Genomic DNA, 26,450 nt, shown 5'->3' on the forward strand with positions numbered 1-26,450 from the left:
TAAGTTACGTTTGACATGTTTTGTAAATAATTATTGAACGTAAATCCATTTACGAGTGAATACCTCGACATGTTCGTATCATTTCGCAAATAATAAACTTATTTAAACCTGAAATCTGATTTATTTCACGAAAAAGATAACAAAATAAACTACAAAAAATAAATAACAAACTATGACTAGTAGGTAAGATAGAGTACCTTTGGATAGCACAAGGCATGAGCGTATTGTATATTATGATTAAGCTCTGATTAAATATATTACCTTTAAAATTAATCTATAAAATCAATGACCGAGTGAAAACTGCGTGTTGGTCAATTAGTTTACTTGATGTCACACAAGATGGCGACGCCTCTCAAGATCCAGTGATCGGGGTTCTTGATCGTGGGCAGCCAAAGCGGGGTGATGAAAGTCAACCCGGTACGGACTGGCTTCTTGTATACGGGACACTACAATATACAAACAACAAATCACCAAACCATTATAGCTGTTTTTAAATTCAATACAAGCAAATATTAGTGCATAGCATAAGCAGTACTATACGGTAATTTATATCTCTACTACATAATAAATAGATTTATAGCCTATCACATAGCTTTAAATATGACAAACAAAGACCAAAACCAAGCTAGACACTGTTCCATAAGCCTAGGCCACAACCTAGGCGCAGAAGACCAACTTGTATTTTTACGATAGTTGGACCCGATTTTAATTTGTATGAAAATCAAATCGGTGTAATGTGCGCATTTCCATACATGCCCATACTGATTAAGTGCCCAACTAAACGTTCGGCCGACAAAAAATCGGTGGTCTGCGCCTAGACTAATAGCAGAGTAAATACAAATGAGTAGGTCATCTTCATGAAGATGACCTACTCATTTGTATTTACTCTGCTAATAGCGATAAGTATTGCAATAAAATTAATAGTCTTACTTAAGTAGCATAACAAATACCTGATAAAGCTTTGGGTCCTTCGGTGCAGTGGAGTTGATAGCGTAGACGTGAATGACTGGCAGCGCCGTATACAGCACTTTGAGGGTAGACTCGCAGAGGCGAATGTTACGCCTGTCCCACCCTGCACCATCCAAGAACACTCCATGGACGTATACTCCTTCCTAAAGAGAGATTATTATAGAATACAATAACTACACGCATAAATAATGCTGTCCGTAATTATGAACAAAAGAGAAGAAAGCAATTTTAGATATGACAAATTATAACTAAAGCTTTAGATAATTATGATATGATAAATTGGCAAATCATAATTTACTATGAAGATCTTGTTTTATATTATACTTTAAGTAAATGACTAGAATCAAAGTTGGTTACCGGCGGTGGTGCTTTAATTTCTTCGTAAAAATATTTTGTAACTTCGTTATGAAGTGACACCATGTCCAATGCCCAGCCCTTGTGAGCTCGAGTCACTTCTTGTCGCATCGCCGTCAGAAAACCTATTTTTTTATTAAGAAATTTAATTAATCGACAACGCAAGTATCAAGACAACCACGTGAAAGTCTAATTCTGATCGCACCTTGTGGATTGAAGAATCCCGTCATCCAGAACGAGAGAGGCCTAGCTTGGAAGCACCAACTCGAAAACTGGATATTCCTCTCCAAAAACTCGGTGAACCAAAAGCCGAGAGTTGAAGACGACCACGAGCTTTTCAACCAGATCTTTGGCACTTTCGCATCGTAGATGTTGTCAAGGGAATCACGAAGTGCCTGTAAAATTGTTTATTATTCACTTTGTTTTTATACTATAAATTTACTAGGTAGGTATTGATGAGCGTATTACAAGAAAAGCTCACCTCATTCATAATAATGGTACCATCAATAGCAAGGAGTAAATCTTTGAGTGTTACCCTCACTAGTGAAATGACTTTTTGCATACGATCTATTTCTTGTCGCAAGAAAATGACCATAGAATTCAACATTCCGTAGTATCGTAATCTACAATCAAAAAACAACGTTAAATAATAATATTAGATCATGCTCACTGTTATTGCACCAATTTGATATTATGTTAAATCATACCTTTCTTTAACTTCATGAGGATCAAAGTTAGGTGGCACTTTATCCAACATCTCCTTTGACTGTCTGTACACAGACGCCTCTCGGGTTTCACCACCTCCCGAACTTGACTCTTTTGGTTGAATTGACAGAATAGTATCCAGTAAATCTTGTGTAATACTACGCTGGTATCTATTAGATTAAAAAGGAAGAAGGTAGCTATAGCGTTTGAGCATTCGTGTAATAAGTATTCTTCGGGATTCTCCGGGATCCAGATCCTTAGCCTATTAACAAAACAACTATTAACAAAAATATAGGTAAACTTACGTGATATCAGCATTGGTATGCAATCCATAAGCCTGCGGCGGATCTACAGTTTTCATCTTATCAATCTCTTCTAAATACTCGGGGATATTCTTAAACTTCATAATCCCGTATCCCTTGTAGAACTGGAAATCCTCTGTGAATAGCTGATCAGAAAACCATACTCTGGTGAATGTAACTAACAGTCGATTGTCATAGTCATCCGTCACGCGACCTCCATACTGTACGGCAGATACCATATACCTGGGAAGTAAAGAGGTCTTAAATATCGTGAACATTCACAATTTTCTATCATCTTTCTTTTTTATCATTCTTCTTACCTCACAGTAGTCCAACTAATTCCCTGCCCAGGTTCTAAACCGTCCAAGTGATTCTGAACAAACATGCATGAAGCCAGCCAATCGGCAGAGTTGAACTCGTATGGAATGTTCCATCCAAGAGGGCCAAACTTCCTTCTCTCTTGCACGACCGTGTGCAAGAAAGAGAGCGTATATATCATTGGCAGATAAAACGGACTGTCACTATAATCTAGGAAGTCCTGACTCATTGAGTCGTAAGTTCTCATGAGGCCGGCTTTAATACCTGAAAATGAAATTGAAGTGGATTAATGAAAAATCTATAAATCAGTAACCATGAGTTGCCTCTTTAAATGTCTATTACTCGTTACTTACCCGATGGAGGCTCACAAGTGTACTTGATAGACATTTGTAATAAAGTAATCGGGAACTTGGGATGTGGTTCCGTAGTTATCCATAACCTGTAATAAAATACAATATTAAAACCATTCGCAATGTGCCAATTTTAAGAATAAGTTTCACTAACCTGAAGATATCATGAACCTTTTCTGGTTCCTTTTCCAACTCTGCAAATTGTTCAATAATCTCCACCATATACTCTAAACCCAAGTGACAGTTTTGAAGTAGAACCCACATACCCTGTATAATTATCACAGAAATAAAATTATTTGTTGAAATGAACAATCAAATTACCAACTAGGCCTTAGCTATTTATTCACCTCTTTAAGAGCACGATCAATAAGTTTTCTCGCGTGAATTTCTTGACCCTGTCCCATAGAAATGGAAGAACAGAGACATTCCAATCGCTTAGCAGTTACTTCTATGGACGGTGTCGGATCTGATCCCATGGCTAAAAAGCCGATCAACGGCACTAACGGTCGAGATTCAAGCACCATTTGCTAAAAAAACAATAAATGTATAAATAAGTGAAATCCTTTAAACGCAGCCTTAAAGCAAGTGCATACTGTTGTAATAAAGAAAATTACCTCATAGTTTACAATAACTGCTTCAGAAAATCTCGAGCCCATGGAATACATTACGTATTTTCTGAAAAAGTACATGTAAAATTATACACTGTTATTATTTTATTCCCTGGTTCATTCCAAAAAGAGGTACTTACAAACTTTGCGCAATAGTCCTATCTGGACACCAAGACCTTACAATAAGCAGTTTCCTAAAGACATCCAAGCTGTTGTAGCCATCTGGTAGAGGTTCATCTTCCGGGGCTTCTTTGTCAAACCTGAATCAAGAATGAATTTATTTATGTAGTATTTATATTTTCTCATGTCATCCACATAATATTGGGAAAACATTCCAACCATGACTTCCAACCCTTCTCGTTATTTGAAACCTGGTTGAGGATGTTAGTGAATTGCCGCAGACCAGACAAATTGACCAAATTCAACCAGGACATATCCGTAACCCATTTGAATGGTTTTGGCGGGCATGCATTTAGATCCAACGCAGCACCACCTAAGACAAAAATAATTTGTTATAACACACCATAGTGATAATAAGTAATTCCATGGGTATGTCTAAACTTCTTTATTATTGTATCTAAACGACAAAATTTACCTTTGATTAGTGTCTGGAACTCTTCGTATGTTACAAATTCCTTCTGCATATCAATTTTCAACGTCAACAGTAACGTGAACAAATACTTGTGTTTTTCATAGAAGCCTCTGCTTATGTATTTGAAGACGTCAAAGGTCTGGAAATATTAAACTAAATAACTGCCATCTGCTTTTCACCAAGTTACAAAGCAAAGATGATTTCAAAGAAGCACTTACCAAATAATCAATGATGAAGCCAATCCTCCTTGATGTAATAGGACTCTGTGGAGACCTCTCCATGGAAATATCGAAACGTTCCAGGAATTGCGCCAATGAGGTCTGGTACATATTACACACAAGGGACATATTGCAAATTAAGAAGTACAGGACGGAGCCACGCGTGGCTACTGGACGGAACTCCTCTCGAGCCAAGTTGATCTTGATTTCTGTTTCCTTAGCTATGTCCAGTTTTTCTCTCACCTAGTAGAAATCCAATGTACAATCCAATACGGTAATGAATCGGAATCAGAACGAAAATTACGTAAAAATCAATGTTTACCTCTGTAGCAGTAGCTTTCGTAATATTCAGCACTTGGATAAGCGATACGTCTTCGACTAGTGATCCTTGAATGGTGGTCAATTTATGCAACAAATTGGCCTCTAGTTCTTGCATCTTACGTCTGTTAGCCGTAACATCCATAATGAGTTGGGTTCTTTCGGCTTCCATCTCTGCCTTTTCCGTCAAGATCACTCGACCTAGCAGCTGATCTTCCAAACCTGCATTATAATGTTTATATTTAAAAGTTTGCCAGACATAAGATATAAGATATTTGATAAGTGGTCCTCTGTATTACCTTGCATGGTGACAGTGAAGTCAATAATAGAAGTTCTAGCTGAAATCTCGGGAGTGTAAGCGGGATTTGGTAGTTTCGTGGTTATGTATATTTTATGTCCGGCAGTAACATCAATTTCTTTGTCTCCCAGTTTCACCTACAAAGAGGGTAGGAAAAGTACTAAATAAGTAGGTGTATTTGTATAAAATACTCTTGACTTTATAATACACACAACATAAAAAGCATACTTTGTAAGACGAACCAATCTTGATGTAATTTCTCTCTAAAATATTATCTAAAGCAGGATCTAATTCTTCAGCCACATCCTCAATTAGCAACGGTCTACCCAGTGACACACAATCTTCTATATGATTTCTGTAAAAACATTGAAGACCGTACAAGAATATTATGCTCTGCAAATCTGTCATAGTATCGTCAACGTATACCTGTATCATCAATCAACTTACCTGAAGTACTTATGGTTTAGCGTGGTAACTATAAGTTCATTGAATTTCTCCATATTTTTTATCCATATCTTGCCTTGTGTCTGTGGATCAATCAACAAGGGAAAGCGAGATGCCTTCGTGACGATGATTCCGTTCTGGATAGACAAATCATCCGTCGGCAAACCGCATAAATTCCAGTCGCCGATCTGTTTGCACGAAATAGGTAATATTAATTCCATTATTACAATACTGTAGTCTGTACCTATCCCCCATTTTAGTGAAAAAAGGATATACATACCGTAGCTGTGTCAGTAAGCTGTTCCGTAATATTCAAATTCATCGAAACTGGTATTTTTCTTCTCAAAAGCTCGGCAAGCCAACAGCTGATGAGATGGTTACGGAACTCTTGATTGAACGGACCAGAGTATGACAAGAACCTTCAAAGAAATTGAAAATGCAGTAAGAAGATGCGAGTGATACCGGACAGTGCTAAATAGTCCTTATACATTTTCCACTGCTAGGATCTTACCCTGTAAGTAGTAATATATCCCCCACCAGTCGTTCAATCTCTGACTTGAACAACGCAGACTGTTCTGTCCATCGGACTCTTTCACCACTGAGTCCATTGATCAGCGCAGTGGCTGCGTCCATCTTCTGTTGACACTTTGCAGCATCATCTAACACGGCTTGCTTCAGAGACATGGCCTCGTCAAACTGCCTTTGCACTCCTGCCAACTCACGCTGTTAAGACAAAAACGCTCTCATTAATTGATGAAGAAGTATTTCTGTACACTTGTACTGTACATTATAAAAATGATTCAACTCACTTCTTTCGCCGCCAAAAGTGCCTCAGCCGCATCCAACTCCCTTTTGGCGGCTTGGTACTTGCCCTGCATGACAGCCAAGTTTGCCTTCAAAGGCAACACGTCTTTGTTTACAGAATAGAATTGCGCCATGGCAATGGTCCATGAGATCAGACCGGCAACATTGCCGCAAGCAACCTTAGCCGCTTCGAATGTGTATTGTCTAGAAACGGCAAAAAAAATTACAACCATTTACTTACTAGTTACTACATAATTGATGTCATTGTCAAATAGGGATTAAGAAAGTCTTCTTTACTTACGGAAAGTTAAAATAAGGTGCCAGTAGATCCAGCATCTCCGCATTGATTTCATCTTTAGGATAGAATTTTAAGTTATTCAGGAACCTTGAGTCCGCCATAACCTTGTGTGTAACAAAATATTTTTAGAAATAACTTGATACTCACGCAATGTAACGGTTTTCTATTTCTGAACATGTAAATGTTTATTTATAAGCTATTTACCAATTCGATTACCGTGATTCATTATGTTACGCAAGTTTTACATAATGTGTCTGAAAAAACTAGTATAAAACTTCAGACCTAACTAAACAAGAGCAGGTAAAAACCTGAACACATTTTTAACTACTTTCTTTTTTATTTACCTACGAGTATGTTGGTTAAATACCAAATTGGTCTGTACTTTGAATAAGTAATCATTTCGGACGTTGAATAGTTTGAATACCTTTAAGGACTCGGCCCACGAGGCAGTAAGGAAATTCCTCTCAAGGTCAGGTTTGATAGGGTCGATCTTTTTCCTGAAGAGCAGGATCACAGCGTCCATGATGAGGGTGATAAGGTACGGCGGTTTGCCCAGCTTCCTCACTGTCGCAATATCAGCGGCGTTGATAGTCTGGTAGAAGTAACTAATTTGTTAAATAATATAGCTACAGTTGATTGGAGTTTGCACCTCGTTTAAGATTTTTCAAATCTATAAATAAATTGATACTCGTATTAACTAATACCTAGCTATTTGATTACTATCGTAATGCAAAAAGTCACACAAAGTAATAATTATAGTCTTAATTTACAAAAAAAAAATATTTAACTCTACTGTTTTAAATGTAATACCTAGCAAACTAAAGTAAATAAAAACAAAATGCTCTTTAAAAATTAAAAATGATGCCGCCCGAACAGGGACTTGAACCCTGGACCCTTGGATTAAAAGTCCAATGCTCTACCGACTGAGCTATCCGGGCTGTGCGGAGAGTTGCGAAATTAATAAGCTTAAGGTCTGTACCTACTGATCCTGTTAAAACTTCTGCGAAACGGAGTTCTTACATTGTATTAGTTAGTTAGATTAATGTAAAACTGTGGAATTTATCAATATTCATTAATGTTAATTATATCGCGATAATTTAATTTTATCACCCGGAATATTAACTATGGCATTATTGATATTACTCATGTGCCTGTTGTTACGTTAATTAAATTGTCGTATGAATATTTTTTAACAAAACATAATTATAATCTTCTGGCACTGTGTATCAATAACCTTGAGTATTTGAGATCTAATAATAAGTTACCTTAACTAGATATCTTTTTTTTTCACAATTTGGCACACAATAAAATAAAGCATAAAATATAAAGTACGGCCAACTAGCAGCGATACGAAAGATCTTTTACCGTCGAGTTGAAAATCTATTCTATCTCTTCCCATCTTGTGTATTATTGTCGTAATGTCGTTCTCCCGCCAAAATAATTGTCAAATTCGGGACGGGCTCGTCAACATTCGGGCATCCGTTTTAGTATACTTAAGATTTTTTTAAACTAGTTATCTACAAAAATATGTAAACTAACTATTAAAAAGTTATGCACCCCTGCTATTCCTAATGACCGTGACATTTTGTTTGTTTACATTTGGTATCGCTTCTCATTGGCCGTACTTTAAGTTCCATTTTACCTGTAAAGCGGCTTCAGCGGCGTCAAGCGCCGGCTTGGCTGCTGCCAGTTTCTCCTCAGCGATCGCAGTCTCCGCGGCGATGACGCTCACAAGCTTCACAGCGCGGTCCTTCACTTCCAACACCTCGGTTTTCACCACTTCGGCAGCAGCTTGAGATTCTGCTACAGCTGCTAATACCTATGAAGAAACAATCGATCATCGTAATATCGATAGAAATATTGAGAACTTGAGCATGACATGAAGTCTATCAAACCTCTTCAGCCTTCGCTGTAGCCTCTTTAATTTCAATGTCCTTTAGCTCCAACTCTTTCTTCAATATATCCACACTTGCTGCTGCTTCTACCAGTTTGTCTAAACCAGTTGTCATTCTGCAAATTAAATTAACAGAGTGTAGTAATTATTTCTAAACAACGCCTCTCCTCTGCCGAAAAACTATCTACTTAAGTAGTCTATACTATACAGGGTGTTAGGTAAATGGGTATATGAGCCGACACTAGCCCATGTTAACATGGTCATATAAATGCTATGGTGAAGTCAGTGATATCATCATTTTAATTTTTTAAATTTTCATACAAAATAAATTTTATTCAATCCGATTTGTATGAAAATTAAAGTAATTAAAATGAAGATATCAATTTTCTGACTTCACCATACATGTTAACATGGGCTAGTGTCGGTCCATATACCCATTTACCTAACAGCCTGTATATTGAGCCGAGTCAAGCGGGTGCCCTTATTGCACTCTCATTTTAGTCTTTTCTACTTTACCTTCTAGCCATTTCCGCGATGTTCACGTGCTTTTCTTTGTACAATACTTTGTATCCCTCCAAAAAGGATAAGTAAGATTTAGGAGTGACGTGTGTCTGTCTCCTAAATCTGTCATAATAGGTAGAGCAGGTGTCAGCCACATTGTCCTGTACCATGCCCATAATCTCAATCAGCTGGGTCTTTGTTTCTGCAGAACACACCACCTAAAACGAGTTATATTAATTTTAGGTGTAAAGTTATATTGAAAATTCGAAAGCTACTTATCATGGTTTTTCAGAAAAAGAAGTCTGCAATGCCTTACTTGGAATTCATTCAAGAAATGGAACGCTACTTCAATCAGCGCCATCCTTGGCCACTTCTGGAACCAGTCCATCGTTGATCCAGATATGAGACCAGGGAATTTCAACGCTCTGCTTCTGAATTTCTCACCCACCTGTATTTATAAGAAATCATAAATTAATAATCTGGTAATACCGTAATTTTTTCCTTAGCAATTTATTTATAAACCGAATCAAAGACTTACCGGCGAGAAACATAATACCACGTGTAAGTTAGCTCTAGATCGCATGATAAAGTACTCGTACAATACGTCAGGCACTGGAATTCTGCGAGGCGCATATTTCTTCATTATTGGCGTTAACTCATTCAAGATTTCGTCTAGAAATATTAATAAAATCTATGAATGATTTGTAATTACAACAAAGCGTGGATTTTGCCGTAACAAAGTGTTATGTAATAATTTACCCATTTCATCCTTCGCAAAGAGATTGGCGATTTCACCCGAGCTGAGAATGTTGTTCAGGAACTCCAGGAACTGTTCATCTTTTATGTCATTGTCAGTAAAAATAAATGTTATACCACGCCCTTGCAATCCTGCCACTCGATACAACAGTTTGATGTCATCCATGAAATTATTCACGTTATAGGTTCTACAATAAAATTTATATTTTAGTACAGCGGAAAACCGTCAATTAGACCGACATATAATTGAAAGTAAGCATAACTTACCTGGTTAAAGTTATCTGATAAAACGAAAAGTTGGCGATGTAAGAAGCCAATTTCGTCAAACTCTGTTTACCGGAACCACCGACACCCACTAATAGAGCGTTACCACTGTAATGAAGAACCATGCTTCCAAATAAATATTCTACAAAATCCTATTAAGAAAAATGTTCATCATGTCAAATCACTGACCGTGGAGTATTGATGATCCTGGATATAATAAAAAGATGCACCATGGCATCGTGGAAGAATACCAAGTCCAAGTGTGCTCCTCTGATTTGCTCATTGAATTGTTCTTGGAACTGACCTAACTTCATCAATACGAAGTCCCATCTGGAGAACAGATAAAACTAATTGTTTCATACCTATCAGACTGATAACAGATCATCTCGTAATCTATTATCATAAGTTACGTTCTAACTGAAGGAGTTGTGTTGTTAATTAACTTACGAAGGCAACTCTTCATAAATTTTGGGTGCCTCAGTGCTGAAGTCTTCTTCTTCGTCCCCAGTCGGATCGACCGGTTCTCTCAAGAAGTTCACAAAGAAGGTTTCTTCCTTGGGGAAGTCATTAACTAAGTCCGGCAGTTCCTGGGCAGCTGTGCTCCAAAAGTTGGCCACAAACCAATCTTTGTCGTCAAATGTTGTGAATCTAAATAATGGTAATGCATACAATACAGTGAAGCCCATGATCTGAGGTCAAGCCCAATACATGCAAGAACATAGACTTTTAAAAAACCATATACCTGTCAGATATTACTCTCAAACATTCGTGGAACCATAGTTTTAATGCAGTGGTGACGGACTGCAGCTCATCCCTCTTAATGAATAGGATACCTTCCCAAATCCGAGAAAGATCTCGAAGATTGAACACATAGTGGAACTTTGCAGGCGTAGGCAACATTTTAACCTGGTGAAAATTAAGCGTTTAGATTAGATAATGATGTACTCACTCCAAAATAAACTATTTTGTTCTACTGCGTACCTTTGTTTGCTGCCAAATGATACGAGTGACAGGCACAAGTCTTGGCATGAAGTCTACAATTTTCTTATCAAAGCGAGTTTTACAGAAATAACCAGCGCTTATAGTTTCTGAAATATATCAGTTTAATGTTGTTTTGTGTGTTGTGCATGCATAAAAAATTGATGTACTTAATAAATCACACGATTACCAACCAAAGATTTTGTCCATTGAAATTGTGCTAGGCAATGTGCAATTGAAAATATTAAACTGCCTCTTCAAACGAGGAGGAATGTCGTTTCTACCACCACCTGCACAGAAAGATAATTAATTAATGTATTTGATTATGACTTCAATTTCTTCACTTCATGCAATCCGCAAGTAGGTACAGCGAATAGCAAGCATTAACATTGCCTGAATGACAAATTATGTGAATTTGGATCATGTGGAAAGTTACCCGGATGAATCATTGCACCAAACATTTGAATGTCAGCAACAATGATAAACTCTCCAGGCTTCTCCAAAGAATAGAAACCACGGCACTCCATCATTTGTCTTACAATTTCATTGGTGACCTTAAATCATCAATTAAATTATTAATATTCGAGCAAAATGCTTTGTTTTTCAATTCATTTAAAATTTTAATTAAATTACCTGATCACCCCATTCATTTACTACGGGCATGTTAATGTCATCTACGAACACAGTCATCGATCGTCCACCAGGCGGACCGTATGTCATACCCACTCGCTTCTCCACATACGATTCTAAAATTCTCTACAGGAAAGATATCAGTTATTTCAAATACTCGAGATTGAAATGTAGAACTTCGGATATGATTATTTTGAATTTATTCTCTACATTTCAAATTCAATCAAAAGTATTCATTCATTAATCAAAAGTACCTGGAACATGTTAGGCGTAGTAGCAGACGAGAAGTTAATCATCTTGAACAACTTGACCTCGTTGTCGTACTTTGCCATGTAGCTCTTCAACATCACAGTCTTTGCTGTCCCTTGCTCACCGATCAGCAGTACCGCCTTATTCTGCTTCGCGATCGTATCGATCAGGAACGATATGCACACGTTGTCGATATTTGGGACCAGTATAGACGCATATTCTGGTACGCTGTCAGTTGGGTATAAGTAGGCTTCTACGCTTTCAGACCTGAGACCAAAGACGAAATTCTCACATAATATTATGCATTTCGGTATGCATGAAATATTTGATTTGATTTTTTTTGTAATCTAACTACTTAATGTCAAATGAATGACAACATAGATTTAGGTAAAAAAATAGAGATATTAAACAGACCAATGCTGCCAAACGCCAGTTTCAGTGACCATAAACTCAAAAGGCATAATCCACTCCTTAGACTTGGCTCCTGGCCAGTCCATTTTAACTGGCAACTTGGTCATATACTCAGCCATTCGCGTACGAGCGTCTAACTCGAGAACAGCGCCCAAAGACCACATCATAGCGAATATGAAAAGACGTTCCAGGTGTCGGTCTGTATGCATTTCTAGAAAATAACCCAAGAATTAGAACTTATGGGATCTTAAAAATGAGACTCATGTCTTATGGAGTCAAACTTATTACTTACTTCCACCTGGTATTTCAATTTGTAGAAGTCCAATCAACACATCTATGGCCTGCCTGAAAACCCAATAAGTTATTGTGATGACTACACTCACTGAAAACTTTATTCATAAACAATTCATTTAAAAATTCGTGGGATTGTACTAATATTTATAAAAAGTATTATTATACTTACCGAACATAAATGGCTTCCAGCAACTTCATTTTAGCAGGCAACTTTTGCTGCACGAATGAGTGAACATCATCATACACTTTATTGAAAGCATTACGCAATGAATCCGATTCTTTCTGTGATCGTTTCTTCAACCATCCCTGCAATTATTAAAAAGTTGAGTAAAATAAATTTTTGGTCGTTCTAAATTCTTCCATCCAAACTAGACTTGCCTCTAAAATAGGTGGCCAACTGAGCACTGAAGAAGATAAGAACACCATGCCCATCCGACTAACGGTGGCTGGAGAAGCATTGTCCACGTTGTCTGGTTCAAACACCAGCTTGCTATTCTGAGCCATTGTGATACGATCTCCATTGGCCAATGTTAGCGTCTTGTTATCATCCAGTACAGAATTTAAATTCTCGATCCACACAGCATCTACTGGGCCATCTATAGAAACAATAGTTACACTTTACAATTTGGTCACTTCAAAAGTAATTTAGGTGGCTCAAAGTGTGCAAACAATTTTCAAACCTAACACAATCCACGTAGTGTCACTTTTCTTGACTTTTAGTGCTCTTCTCCAGAGAGTAGAGAATATTCCATCAGTCCAGTCGTTGGTCGCTACGTCCAAACGTCCGAACATTTGTGGGGCTGTTATGGCCTAAACAATTTGGTCATTAAAAATAAAAAAACAATAATGTAAATAATTGCATAACAAAACCATGTTACCTTAGGATTCATTCTCATTTCCTTATGCGGCCTACCAACTTCAGTGAGCGCTGCCATCAGCGTGTGAATACAGGTTGTTTTGCCAGAACCTGTGGGGCCCATGGTCATCAAGCCGTGTCGTACTAGAGACGTCTCGAATAGCTGAATAATCTTCAGATTCCAGTTAGGATGGTTTACGAGACCCGTTCGATCTGTCACCACAGTGATCGCTCGCTGCATCTCCCTAAGATTTTAAATTATTTTGTTTTTTTCAACTTGATATCCAAATTCATAGCAAATATTAACCGTATACCTATTCAAGTTATGCTTTACCTTTGGACAGTTTGAGTAAGTTTAATACCAGGGAACAAATCTTCTATCAGGGACACGAATAAGGGTTCATCTTCATCGACTAGTTTCGATACATTCATTTCTCTGGAAGATATCGTACGAATAAGAATTGTTAATAAGTAACGTTTTATAAATAGAATTAATTTTAAGAATGTCTTAAGAAATGTCTTACTTCAATACTCTCATCATAATGTTCTCCTCAGTACTTTCAGGGTTGGCTCGTTTCTGTGCCCCCATGGTTCTCAACACTGACAAGATATTACGAAGACCGAAATCGTAATGCACCTGTTTGGACAGTTGCTCCTCGCACAACTTGTATAGTGTGAAGAATTTACGGGCTGAAACATAACATTTAAAATGGTTATACATATTTTTTGAGTACATAGTAAGTTATAACGGAAGAGCTAACAATAATACCTAGCAAAATGTTCTCTTTGAAACCGCAGCTAGCCAGTTTTACTCGGATGATGATCTGTCTGTCTGGTACCATCATGGCTACAGAACGGAACTGGATCTTCAGATTTTCTGGCAACTCCTGACGTCCGGCATAACCCGGATTCATGGTGATGATGAAAGCGAACTCTGGATTTAAGCTCACTACATCGCCATCGCTGAAAAAAGAATGAAAGAATAAATTATGTTATAAGATATCCTATACGGCCATTAAAATGTATTAAACATACTCATACCTGAATATAAAGAAGTCTTTCTTCTCCCTCCTAGCTGTCAAGCAAATGTAAATTTGCTGAGCAGCCACAGATAATACGGGTAGTTCAATTCTATTGAACTCATCGAAACAGCCCCATGTTCCGGATTGAGCCAAGCCTTTGTAGATACGGCCCAAACCTAAAAGCGTCATCAAAGTATAGGAAGAGACCAAGAATGTAGACGAAAGATATTCTTTTATTTGGTATTATAACAACCTCTGAAGTCCATCTGATCCGAGCAGTTGAATACAATAACAAGCTTCCCTAAGGTTCGTGCCATGTCCTTCGTAGTCTCAGTCTTGCCAGTACCCGCAGGCCCGGCGGGTGCACCGCCCATACTCATGCCGATGGCTTGGGACAGCGTGATGTAGCAGCGATCAGTCAACGGCGTGATTACAAGACGCTCTGTGATACCCAAGTACTCATTCTGTTGAAGAAAAGCAATTTTCATAATGAGGTAACAAATAACTAAACACACGGAGCATTAAGATATAACTACTTACTTGATATAAGAAATCGACATCAGTAATTGATACTATACAGTCATCACTGTCTTCAAAGTAATAGAAGCGAGCTTGTTTCTGCCATTCGAAGTCTATTGGAGACTTGATTCTCATTCTTACTAGGTCATCGAAGATATCTCTGCGTATAATAACAATAACCTTTAGGATAACATATTGAAAAAATATCCCTAAATAAACTACTATAATGACTTACTAACCTTTGATGTACGTGAATAGTAATCATAGTCTCCACTCTTGTTCTATCCAATGGAGCCAAATCTGTTACGGTCTGATCAATAAGTCCGTTCAGTAAGTCTAGATTCTTCTGGTTAGTCAACCTCATGATAAACTTATCTACCCTCGCTTTCTTCAGAGCGTACTCAGCATCGCTCGTCCACAAGATTTGCATTCCTAATAAACCAGCCTAAACAAAGATTCTTATGTAAATGTCATAAATTTATATGAAGATACACCCAGTTACTCTCAAATTTTATTGAAATCTTTACCTGTCCTGGGAAGTGCCAAAAACCGGATAAAAATTCAAACTCAGGGTCTCCAGCCATTGTCTGAGAAATACTAGCGATCATATTTCTGACTGTATCCTTCATTGTGTCCAATAAAACATTCAGCCAAATCTAAAAACACCAGAGATTTAGAATCTTGAACTAATGTAAACCTGCTTACAAGACATCCGAAAGATCAGATACCTCTACACCTCCAATGCAAGTCACTGGACGATCCAATGGAATAGTTTCCCCGTTATCAGAGTTCATGTTTATGATCCTCTCCTTATCATCGAAGTCGACCGTATACATCGCATCGAAAATACTTGGCAGATGTGGCTGTGAAAAAAATATGAGTTTTTAATCCGTGGGTGAATGAGATCTGCCTGTGTTTCTTTCGATAGTCATTAATATGCGCTATAAAAGGTGTAATATAACTTTTCTGAATCTTACCTGAATCGAATGTGGATCGGACGCTTGTCCCAAAATTTCCAGCAACACTGGATCTGATACGAAGAAGAATCTTGGGAAAATCAAGCGCTTCGTCTCCAAATACCCAGTGAGTGACTTCTGACACGCTTCTAGTTGTTCAAATAGATGAGGTAGTAGTTGTTTTAATGTATCATCAGAAGTACACGTCTCAACGCAGTTGATGATGTCTCGAGCGCGATACATAATCTTTACGTAGGTCTTATCGATTGTCTGTCATGTGAAAAATATATATTAGATGAAATAATAACACCTAATGGAGTACGAAATTTGATATCAACCTAATCTAAAAAATAACGTACTCCAAATCTCTTAGCTTCAGCCGGCAGCTGTTTGGCGATGTCACCCCCAACAAACACAGCTTCTAGATACATCCACAAGTTCTGCACTTGCAACCACTTTTCCAAGATCTCGCTCGTACCGACTAGCTTATTGATCCACAGTATAATATCCTTCTTAAATGGTGCATTGTATCTGTTTTGATAGAAAATGGGTATTTTTTTAAAGTCTCATTATAAGTTAAAGCCTGGTCCGTGAACACGTAGAATTTTGTCCAATGACCCCAAGCTACCCATCCTTATCGCTCGCGCGTAATTATATTGCTGTCGCGACTGTACGACGGGCGCCCGCAGTGAGTGTGCGAGCCAGAGAGCAACATAATTACGCGCGAGCGATAAGGATGGGTAGCTTGGGGTCATTGGACAAAATTCTACGTGCTCACGGACCAGGCTTTAGATGTTTTGCTATCAACCAATATGACTTTAGTTACCTGTTTGAAGCCAAAGAGTTGAGTATCATCAACGAGTCTTCTAACATAGTGATAATATCCAGCGTCTCCTGAGGTTTGATGAGCAATTCTCCGCGATTCTTAAATGGTGCAAAAGTCAGGTCTACTACCGCCCAGTCTGCGATAACTTGCTTCAGCTTAGCCTCAATGTCCTTTTCTTTCACGGCACTAATGCAAATATCCTAAGCAAGTAATAATCACAAATCAGAAGATAAAGCACACAAATTAAAACTTATTTAGAAACAATCAATATCTAAGAAAATACCTCTACTTCTTCCTTGAATTTCAACAGTGGTGCCTCCATAACATTGGCTAACGTGAATGATTCTGACTCCACATCAAGCACGCAATCTGAAAAGCAAAAGGGGTAGTTAGGTACATATTAATAACATTTCCCAAAATAAAATTATTTTTATTAAACCATAATTAATCTTATTCTATAACAAAAATACTCACTCATGCATTTTTCCAGCCTTCTCCAGTGCCTGTCCTTCATGGACTTATCAGCCATCAACTCTAACAGCGGACAAGTCTGATTAAAGTCGTCGATCTTAGTTTTCAATTCAATAAATGCAGGCCAATCCTTCATTCCTCTTGGCAACTTTCGGCACCTAAATTACAAAATAAGGAAATTGTTATACTTGTTATTTGCTAGGTAAACACTTTTTAATTTTTGTTTAGTGACATTTCTTAATTTAATTTAAAAAAAAGCAATTTACCTGAGATCGAAATCAGCCAACTGTGCCACAATCGTCTCGATGTCAATTTCAACCCACGGCGTTTCAAAGTAACCGTCGATTGTATTCATTACCGACAGATATAAGGAATATCTGTAAAAAAAATGCAATATTTCAATCATCAATGATCGTGTTAATTTCAGATTATTTTAATAAGTTTATATTTTCAGGGCTTACAGTTTGCTGAGTAAGTTGAACTCCTTCTTCTTCTGATGTAAGATGGGATAGTCTTTTACTTCCATACCAAACAATTTCTCACCATTAGAATACATTTCAAATCTTCGCCATAGCTCATCGAATCTTGCTTGGAACATTATCACCCTGTATTTAGATAATCAGTTACAGTGAAACATGCTAGTTGTCGAAATAAAAACTCTACCACTTTAGTTAGACCCTATTTTTTTAAAGATGTAAACAAAAAAAATGTAAAAAATATACAAACAAAAATGGATTATTAAATTTTTAGCGTTAAGAGTCGCATCTCAAACTAATTTGAAAATTATAAATAACTTGAAAAAATCGAACTGCCTAAGGCGGGAATTGAACCCACGAATCCCGCAAATCGTGGGTTCAATTCCCGCCTTAGGCAGTTCGATTTTTTCAAGTTATTTATAATTTTCAAAAAAAAAAAGGATTATTCCTGGTATATAATTTCTAACCTGTCTGAAGCTTCTCTGGCGCTTAGTCCAGGAGTTAGTGGACCGAACGCATCGTAATCCGCATCGAACTTCAATACATCGGCATTGAACGTCGACACACCCTCGGTCAACTCTTTCTGAAGCGGGCCTTGCATATCGACAATCTTCTGCTGCACTTGTTGTGACTGCACCAACAATAAATTTTATTAAGAGTATCTACTTAAAGCTGATATTATGTTAAAACATGTGATATAGAGAAGAGACACACACCGTCAAAAGCATATTTTGGAATGCATATCGCAGTCCGTACACCATATCCGCGTCGTCTTTGGGAATTTCAATATTGAATTGATAAAACGTTGCATAGCTCTCTTCAATGAGATCTAATTCCATGTCCATTCTACAATGCAAACATTAATCAACGTGATTCGTATTATCATTCTCTCCGATCTTATCAAAATGACTAAAATGGTACCATACCCAATGAATTCCTCTCGAATCATTTCCAGACATAGCATAGCAAACTTGACGTCATCCAAATCCTTTATCTTCTTACTCATAGTCTTCATTCGATCATTGATGAACTGCATCATTTTGATCACACGCTCTTTGTACGCTTGACTGAGCAGCTTACCTAGGATTCTTTTCCATTCTATCGACTCTACATGTAGACCCAATTTTACGTTATCTACAATACAATTATCACCATGAGACACATCCTAAATAGTTTACCAGTAGGTATCATTTACTTCATCTTTATTTAGTTTTCTTACCCATATTGATTTCTATTGATCCTATAATGTGTCTTTCTGGTAAATTGAGTACCTCTTCAGTCTGATTTTCATACTTTTTAAGCATGTCTCTAATAATGACGTTCAAAGGATTCGAATCCACAAAATCTTGTACTTGTTGCACTCTGTCTTCAGCCCATAGATGAGCGAATCTTCCATAACCCTGAGAATATGTTTCATTGCAGAATCGTTATAATAGTATTGCGATTTTTATTTATTTATTAGAAAACAGTTACCTTCAATAACTTTTCAATGTCAGGTTTGTACATGTACATCATTCCTTGCAAGGCCATAACAGATCTTACAATATCCTTATGCTCTGATACCATCCTAAAGTAGTTTCTAATCCCAACTATGTTTGAACCTGATCTTGATCCAGCTATTGAACAAAAAAGGTTTTATTTTATCTTCAAAAATCACTACAACTCAGAATAAAAAGTTTTTAACTGCATAAACCCCATAAACCAACATACCACTAACGCTTCTAGTAGCAGTTAATGATGCTCCTGTCATTTTTTGATTCTTCATTGCCTCTTGTTGTCCCCACATGAAGACATTTCGATGAATATCCATGATGCAATTCAGCACCACCTGGCAAAATACACGATCGGTATTAGTTCTTTATTGACTAATTTATTACTTCTTTATTGTGTAATCTGTTGGAAATTGGGCAATACCTGTGAGAATGATGTTTGAATTTCTTCCAAAGTGGGCTTTATTAATATTCTAGGTATTTGTAAATACATATTTGTCAACATTAGAGGCTTCAATTTCTTTTGTTCCTCGGGATCAATTGTCATAGTTAGGAAACTGTAATAAAGATTTAAAAACAATAATTAATAGCCAGTTAGAGTCAATGACAGCAAATCACAATAAATAAAATACCTTGAAACGGAAGCTCGTCTCCTCAAAAGGTCTAAGCTCTGTCTGGTACACTTTATAAGGGATTCTAAACACTTTGTAGCAAAATATGCAAAGAGTTCATTGCATTCGTTCAATGTGGGCAATACATCGAAACGCTCTGGATTTTCAATCTCCATAAAGGCTAAAAAGTGCAAAAATAAGTACCTAATATGCAAAGCAAATTAATTTTAATACGTAGAATATTTTGATTACCAGCGTCTTCAGGAAACACTCGTGTAGCTGAAGTGACTTGTTTTAGAGCTTTTTCAATATCAAGCCTGAAAACGAAATAAAATATCGTTAGAATTTTTATTCCATTCATCAATACTTAAAATTGAAAAAAATGTACTGAACCAGTTATCTCTGAGATCTTGAATGTGTTTAGCTGGTACACTTCCCAAGAACTTGTTGATCAACTCTATTACAGCTACTTCGGCGTTCCAAGACTTCTGTTGCAAATCCGCAGCTAGTGGAAAAATTGCATATTATAGACGTCATAATTTGAAATGATTTACCGACTTAATNACCTACTTAATTTATTGAACGTACCAATTTCATCACGCCTGACTAAATTTTCTTCATAGAAAATAGCGGGATCTACTGCTTGCTCAGGCAAATAAACGAGTAAAGTTTTGGTTATTGATCCCAGTATAGTATCAATCCGAGCCTCCTTCATGTCAACCACCTGAAAAATAACTCGTATACGATACAAATGCAAGAATTATTTACCACAATAGCATTGAGTACTAAAGCCTGGTCCGTGAGCACGTAGAATTTTGTCCAATGACCCCAAGCTACCCATCCATAATTACACGCGAGTGATAAGGATGGGTAACTTGGGGTCATTGGACAAAATTATACGTGCTTACGGACCAGGCTTTAGTCATTTATTCTGCAGAATAAGATTGTAAGATAATTTTATACCTCCTTTACAAAAAGATCCACTTCATCCAATATCCTTTCGATGTTATCAGTGTAAGCGGGTATTTCTAGAGATGTCCATGTAATAGTCGACAATCCAGGCTGGAAGGCTTTCTCAAGTTTTATTAGTTGTGCCCTTAGTAATGGCAGATATAGTTTAGGCATGCTCCTGAAATTTTTATTAGTATTCAGAGCTGAAACTTTTACTAGTATTTACTATTATTACTTAAAAGTCAATATACCTTCGTATTTGATTATTTCGATCAACTAATGATTTCATCCTCTCAAAATTTCCCAATATTTTGTCTTTGCAAAAAGCCACAATTTGGGCGCCATCAGGAACACCTAGTAACGTAAGTAATGTAATAAATCATAGCTTCTTACATGTTATATCCCATTACATGTGCCAATGCTCTACAACTTACTCAAACCCAACTGCCACATGTATTCGACTTCTCTAATGCATTCAGGTATGTAAAGGTTGAAATTAACTATGTACATGTTAGTCGCTGGATGTCTTATAAGAAGCGGTGCTATAAGACCGAGGCGTACCTAAAATAATTATAATACAATATTGAGCACACCTGAAAATTTACAAGTTTATAGAGATAGTATAAGAGCTGATTACCATACCTGACCGACATTTTCGGCCCAAGCGTCGTGATAAATCAACTCAAACTCTGTAAAAACTATACTCATTACGTTGTACAGTTTTATACACCTTTGCGTGTTCTGCAATGAATAAAATCTCATTATAAACTCCGAATACTACTAATAATGATGTCACTAGAAAAATATGATTACCATACCATGTGAGTAATAACTTCGTGGTGCTTCTTAAATTCTTCCATAGGTCCTTTGATGTTCTTGTCGTAAAACCTTATCCACATTACTCTACCAGCAACTGGTGGCATGTTCCTAGGAAGTTCTGGATTCTCACGCTCTTCATTGTACCTGAAAAATAACAACACGTTGGGCGCCAATTGAGTCTTTAAAGAGAATTTTTTACTATATGGTGTTATGGTGTGCCAGAGAAATTTTTAATCCATATTCGCTCGTAATCAAGTCGCAATATAAAAATCACAGAATTTCCATCTTACCTGTCCCTAATAGACTCAATTTCAGCAGTGTAATTGCTTATCAAATCATAATACTGATCTTCCAGGTAAAGGCAATCCAACTTGAGTTTCTCAAAACGAAGTAGAAGATGCAAGGCTATCTCAGTAGTAGGGCACTTGTTGACACTCTACAAAAAATACAACATGTATTGTGTTATTATAGAGCCTAAAAGAAATCTAAATATTACTGCATAAAATATGTAACTACAACTCAATATTAACAGTAATCATAAAGTTTTCTAGAAGCAACTCTTGAGTTGCTACACCGTCCTTGTAAATTTTGTAATCTTTGTCAAAATCGGGCCTGCGGTGATCCATTGCATCATACGTCTTGGATGATATCTGTTTGAACAACTTATTGAAGTTGGCCGCATATTCTTCTATGCCTTCCAAGGTAGTTTTATTGAGCACGTAATATGTGATGTAGGTTTCGAATAGATCCATTATCTGAAATGTTTTCAGGTTTATACTAGTGCCTGTCTTCTTATTGTTGTTTTAATAATCATACTTATGTTTCTATCAGTTACCTTTGTCACTCTCTTTCTGAAAGTTTCGAATTTACCAAAGATATACATTTCAGAGCAATCAAATGGCCTTTCGTCAGCTGCTTCCATCATTTCTTTTTGAGTTTCGCTATAGCATTCGCGGTAGAAGCTGTAGAGACTTAGGCATTGCTGTAAAGATACAATTTTTCTCATAGACGTATGAGAACGTATCATATTTATGAAAACTTTTTACTTAGATACCTATCTCTCCAAGAAATCCTCACCTTAGTTTTCTTGATAAAGTTCCATTTGTCCTGATTCCAAATGGTTTTTCTTCCTTGGTTTGTCAAAAAGTCCATGCACATGTTGAGGATTTGGTTGGTCACTTTGACTAGAAGCGTTGATATCTGTTTGGTCGTGTTATAATATCGAGACGTAGCAAATATCATGCGCACCGTGTAAAGTAGGCCTGGTATATACTGCTGCATAGTGAGTGGATCACATCTTTGAAAAAACAACAATCGATAAGCTATTGCACCAATGCAAGCAATGACAAAATAATAAAAAGTAAGGACGTTATGGAAATCCTCGGGGGAGGCATTTGTCCAGCAGTAGACGTCATATAAGAACTTGATGAAGACAATAAGACAGTAGATGATGTACCTGTAAAGGGGCTCACAGTATTTTTCCAGAGCATACAAATACTTCACGTTATCATAGGCCTCATTGAAATAATCTGTAACTTGGTTATCAAGCATTCTCCATTTCTGAAATATAAGAACAATCATTTGTAGGGAAAGACCAAGGGCTCTAATCTACAAAAGGAATACTACTCACTTTAATAAGTCTAGACTTGGCTCGAATGAGCGTGTGAATATACATCTGACAAGCGTCGCTCTTGATGTGTTCGATTATAGAAGTAAAAGTCGTGAGCTGTCGTCGCCAGTGATCCAGTTCAGCCAGAGGACCAATGTTGGACGGCTCGCGTCTCAGTTGCTGACTTTGCACTAATACCTGATCGAGAAGAAGGTGAAAACAAAATTGGAGGCACACAAATTGAAAAAACATTGCATTATCCCTGTGCAGCTTTCATCAAACTGACTGTCCAAAAAAAGTCCGTAGTTTCAAACTCAAAGACAAAATACAAAGAGCACGTCAGCTGGTAAAGAATCAGGGTTTATGACTTCAGTTACAACTCTAATGGTAAAGAAGACAAAACATAATTGTGGTGTACATACGTACAATTGCGTATTACTTATTTGGATGGTAGCTAAAGACGACAGCGCGTCAAGCTAAACATAATGGCTTTTCTTCTTATGTAATAGCGGCAATTTTCCAATAAAAATGTGTATGCTGTCGTCTGTACATTTGATGTAAAACGGATCAAATACACAACACAAAAAGCTCAAAAGGCTTTACCATAGTTATTTGCTTCATCCACTGCTTCACGTACGTACAGATTTCTTCCAAAACGTGGGTCTTAGTTATAGCTGCTTTCATTTTCTCTTGATCCGACAGCTCTTCTTCATAGAGCGCCAAGTTTATTTTGAACTTTGTACAGCAGTCTAAATCGACCTTGGTTTCTAGGAGAGAAAATATTGTAACAAGTAAGTATAAAAAGAGAGTAAAAATTGTCATGTTGCCTCTACCTATTTAGCTTCGCATAATGTAGGCGTAATCTTTAACACAAAATAGGATCTAAATATAAAATTGGGGAAAAAGTCTCACTTGCAAGATAATCAATGAACAGCATTATCTTGGAAATATAAGACTTGATGATATCTTCACTCCTAGGATTTGGGGGGTTGATGTCACCCCACGCCTTGCAGCATTGGAGTGCAGGAATGTAAACGCGACTCATCGTGTTGTAGATTCCAGATACCACATTCTCTGTATCTTGGCTCATGTCGAAGTAAACCAAATAATAATCCTGAAAAATGTATAACGTGCTTTATTAACTTCTGTCAATTTTTTTTCTACAGTCTAGTAGGTACATCCAGAGATTAGAGACCCTTATTTATTGTAAGAATGAAGAAGCAAAAATAGCATAGAAGAAGAAACCAGCCAAGCACTTTCTCATGTACAACACAAACTACCATACATGCACCAGATATTTAAAATAGGTTCACGTTATTTTAAATTATAAACTTACTTCGGCAACATTCTTGGAGTCAATAAGTTTGTTCTTTATTCTGTACATAGCGACACATCTGCCTTCTGTACATATCGATGAACCATCCGAAATATAAGTTCTGTCCATCCACGCTTTCTGATTTGGCACAAAACGGCCGGTCTCTGTAAAATAGTTTTACGAATTCAGCCTTTTGCGCTTATCCCAGGATCTTTAAGCGACTGAATAGAAAGAAGGAGGTTTACCCATTTTGACTGGTGGTAACTTTGCATCGCAAAGAACAATGCAGTTCCTACCACCTTCAGCTACAGCGCTGTCTAGTAAGTCTATGTGAATATCTGCGTCATAAACTCCTTCCTACAATGAAATTAATTTGTAAAACGCCTAGATATTATTAAATATACTCATGCATGCATGCATACCTCCACATAACATTAGTGTACATTAATAAACTAGCTCTCACCAGTACATATTCGATCGTCTTATTCAATATTGAAGCCGCATTCTCTAGCAAAAACCTAGTTTGCGTCTTCAATCCGCCCATTCGGTTGTTACGCGCTTCTTTGGCTTTTGCCTAGAAAACGGTAAAGAATTAAGAAGGGAACTGTAGCTACAGTAAAACGATTAAAATATTTAGTTGTCAACTTTATTTACTTGCTTATCTTTGTACGAGTCGTGAGCAAAGGCCAGCGCGCTCATGGAGACTTTGCTCTTCTTCTGGATGTCTTGCAAGCGGGATCCGACGTCCAAAATGGCCTCTAGCGCAGTCCGATCCACGTCGACCCGAACTTGACTCAAGGAAGCAGCAGGTCTATGCATAGTGCTTTTCCTTGACATTCTCCTGGACAGATCCATCTTCACGGTGCTCTTTCCAGTATCCTCTCCATGCTCCTCATCGCCTTCTGCCACTTCTGCCGCTTCACCTGCAGCCTCGGGCGGCGGCTCAGGCGGCGCCTCGCCACCTTCAGTAGACATCACAGCAAACTTTCAATTATTTTTTTCAATTCAACAAACCACACGCAACAGCTTTCACGGAGGTCATTGATCGATTGTCAAGATTTGACACTCCGAAGCAAAACAAAATCAATGAAATTTAAATGATTTTAATTTTAGAACAAACCACTCAAAAACTTTTTGTAGTGATTATTTCATGTTGTTGTACTACAAAACAGTAAATGGTTAAAACGACCAACTAGTTTTAGTAATAGTTATTATAGCAGCAGCTATGTATAGATTATTATTTACATACAAACTTGGCTAACAACAAACAAACTGCATTGCAAACTGTTTCCCGCGAAGAAAACTTCAAACCAAAGAGTAAAACTTATTACTTCAAACTTTTTTCAGAATCGGGACTGGGATATTTCGCCAAAATATTTGGAATCACGAATAAGGTTGAACTTCTCAACTCTCACTCAACCAATATAAACTACGCTTTTAATTATAGTTTTATACCTATCTCAATGTATTATTCGTATAAAAAAACTTCCAGTAATTAAATAGACTGCAATAATTTATAAATCGATTTAACAATACCTAATCGAACTAGTACATCACTAGGTGGCAAACTTCCTGAGTTACGAGCTGTAAAATTATTTAAGAAAAAAAAAGACAGTTGTAAGGTTGCCAGTTAATGAGTTTTTCCCACTTACTAGGGTAAAAGAAACTAGGATGGATTTTTGAAAAGTCTTGTTTATTTTTCTTTGTTATAATGTTTTCATGATTTGATAATGTTTACTTTGGCTTTACTTTTTCTTTTTTTTTTTTCAAATAATTTACAATAATTTTTGGTACAATATTAATTTACTGTCTAATAATAAGGGCTATTTGTAAAATGTGAATGTGGTTTCTTGTTAATACTCAATTTATGATTATCATTTCTTCCTGACTTTCTTTATATTATAAAAAAATCAGTCTAAAACTTAATTATTATAAACATGCTAGGGAAAATTATAATATTTGTGCTGGTATTCC

At 37.0% G+C, this 26,450-nt stretch overlaps 1 protein-coding gene and 1 non-coding gene across 2 annotated transcripts; both read right to left on the reverse strand.

Annotated features, from left to right (window-relative positions):
* Positions 1-15: 15 nt before the first annotated feature.
* On the reverse strand, positions 16-25,512 carry kl-3 (dynein heavy chain 8, axonemal kl-3). The gene is made up of 90 exons (XM_028300315.1): positions 25,131-25,512; positions 24,940-25,050; positions 24,722-24,833; positions 24,498-24,640; positions 24,074-24,275; positions 23,765-23,928; positions 23,183-23,359; positions 23,009-23,112; positions 22,630-22,849; positions 22,388-22,534; positions 22,083-22,307; positions 21,843-21,988; positions 21,552-21,696; positions 21,376-21,474; positions 21,168-21,294; positions 20,985-21,087; positions 20,746-20,911; positions 20,371-20,506; positions 20,176-20,287; positions 20,035-20,099; positions 19,804-19,963; positions 19,596-19,728; positions 19,392-19,509; positions 19,155-19,297; positions 18,901-19,081; positions 18,608-18,815; positions 18,398-18,527; positions 18,149-18,312; positions 17,667-17,810; positions 17,472-17,582; positions 17,209-17,363; positions 17,018-17,103; positions 16,735-16,934; positions 16,268-16,439; positions 15,930-16,178; positions 15,681-15,815; positions 15,480-15,608; positions 15,192-15,397; positions 14,974-15,112; positions 14,687-14,897; positions 14,453-14,609; positions 14,181-14,374; positions 13,936-14,101; positions 13,746-13,847; positions 13,434-13,656; positions 13,236-13,365; positions 12,934-13,151; positions 12,725-12,861; positions 12,554-12,606; positions 12,265-12,472; positions 11,856-12,117; positions 11,605-11,727; positions 11,408-11,525; positions 11,166-11,261; positions 10,975-11,081; positions 10,736-10,899; positions 10,441-10,641; positions 10,183-10,323; positions 9,997-10,101; positions 9,733-9,917; positions 9,512-9,645; positions 9,290-9,421; positions 8,989-9,191; positions 8,474-8,588; positions 8,221-8,397; positions 7,003-7,170; positions 6,582-6,682; positions 6,286-6,484; positions 5,988-6,199; positions 5,757-5,895; positions 5,480-5,664; positions 5,261-5,387; positions 5,034-5,169; positions 4,739-4,956; positions 4,417-4,659; positions 4,202-4,337; positions 3,946-4,099; positions 3,747-3,866; positions 3,613-3,673; positions 3,346-3,525; positions 3,153-3,265; positions 3,002-3,087; positions 2,651-2,912; positions 2,334-2,573; positions 2,031-2,198; positions 1,805-1,946; positions 1,529-1,718; positions 1,327-1,448; positions 951-1,112; positions 16-446 (listed from the first exon to the last, which is right to left on the reverse strand). The coding sequence occupies exons 1-90, from the start codon at positions 25,449-25,451 to the stop codon at positions 321-323; spliced, it is 14,040 nt and encodes a 4,679-aa protein (XP_028156116.1). The 5' UTR covers positions 25,452-25,512; the 3' UTR covers positions 16-320.
* Positions 7,444-7,516, reverse strand: TRNAK-UUU (transfer RNA lysine (anticodon UUU)). The gene has a single exon. It is a non-coding gene; the product is annotated as a tRNA-Lys (tRNA).
* Positions 25,513-26,450: the final 938 nt, after the last annotated feature.

This window comes from Ostrinia furnacalis, unplaced genomic scaffold, assembly GCF_004193835.3.
Source record: "Ostrinia furnacalis isolate ACB-3 unplaced genomic scaffold, ASM419383v2 OfSCF0710, whole genome shotgun sequence".
Lineage (NCBI taxonomy): Eukaryota > Metazoa > Arthropoda > Insecta > Lepidoptera > Crambidae > Ostrinia > Ostrinia furnacalis.

What these genes read in the sequence shown, in the direction of transcription:
- kl-3 (XM_028300315.1), bottom strand. Translation starts at nt 25,451, where the DNA reads ATGTCTACTGAAGGTGGCGAGGCGCCGCCTGAGCCGCCGCCCGAGGCT. An exon ending in ACGAAGTTATTACTCACATG is followed by an intron (nt 21,475 to 21,551) that starts GTATGGTAATCA and finishes TATTCATTGCAG; the next exon opens with AACACGCAAAGGTGTATAAA. An exon ending in AGGATCATCAATACTCCACG is followed by an intron (nt 10,102 to 10,182) that starts GTCAGTGATTTG and finishes TCTTCATTACAG; the next exon opens with TGGTAACGCTCTATTAGTGG.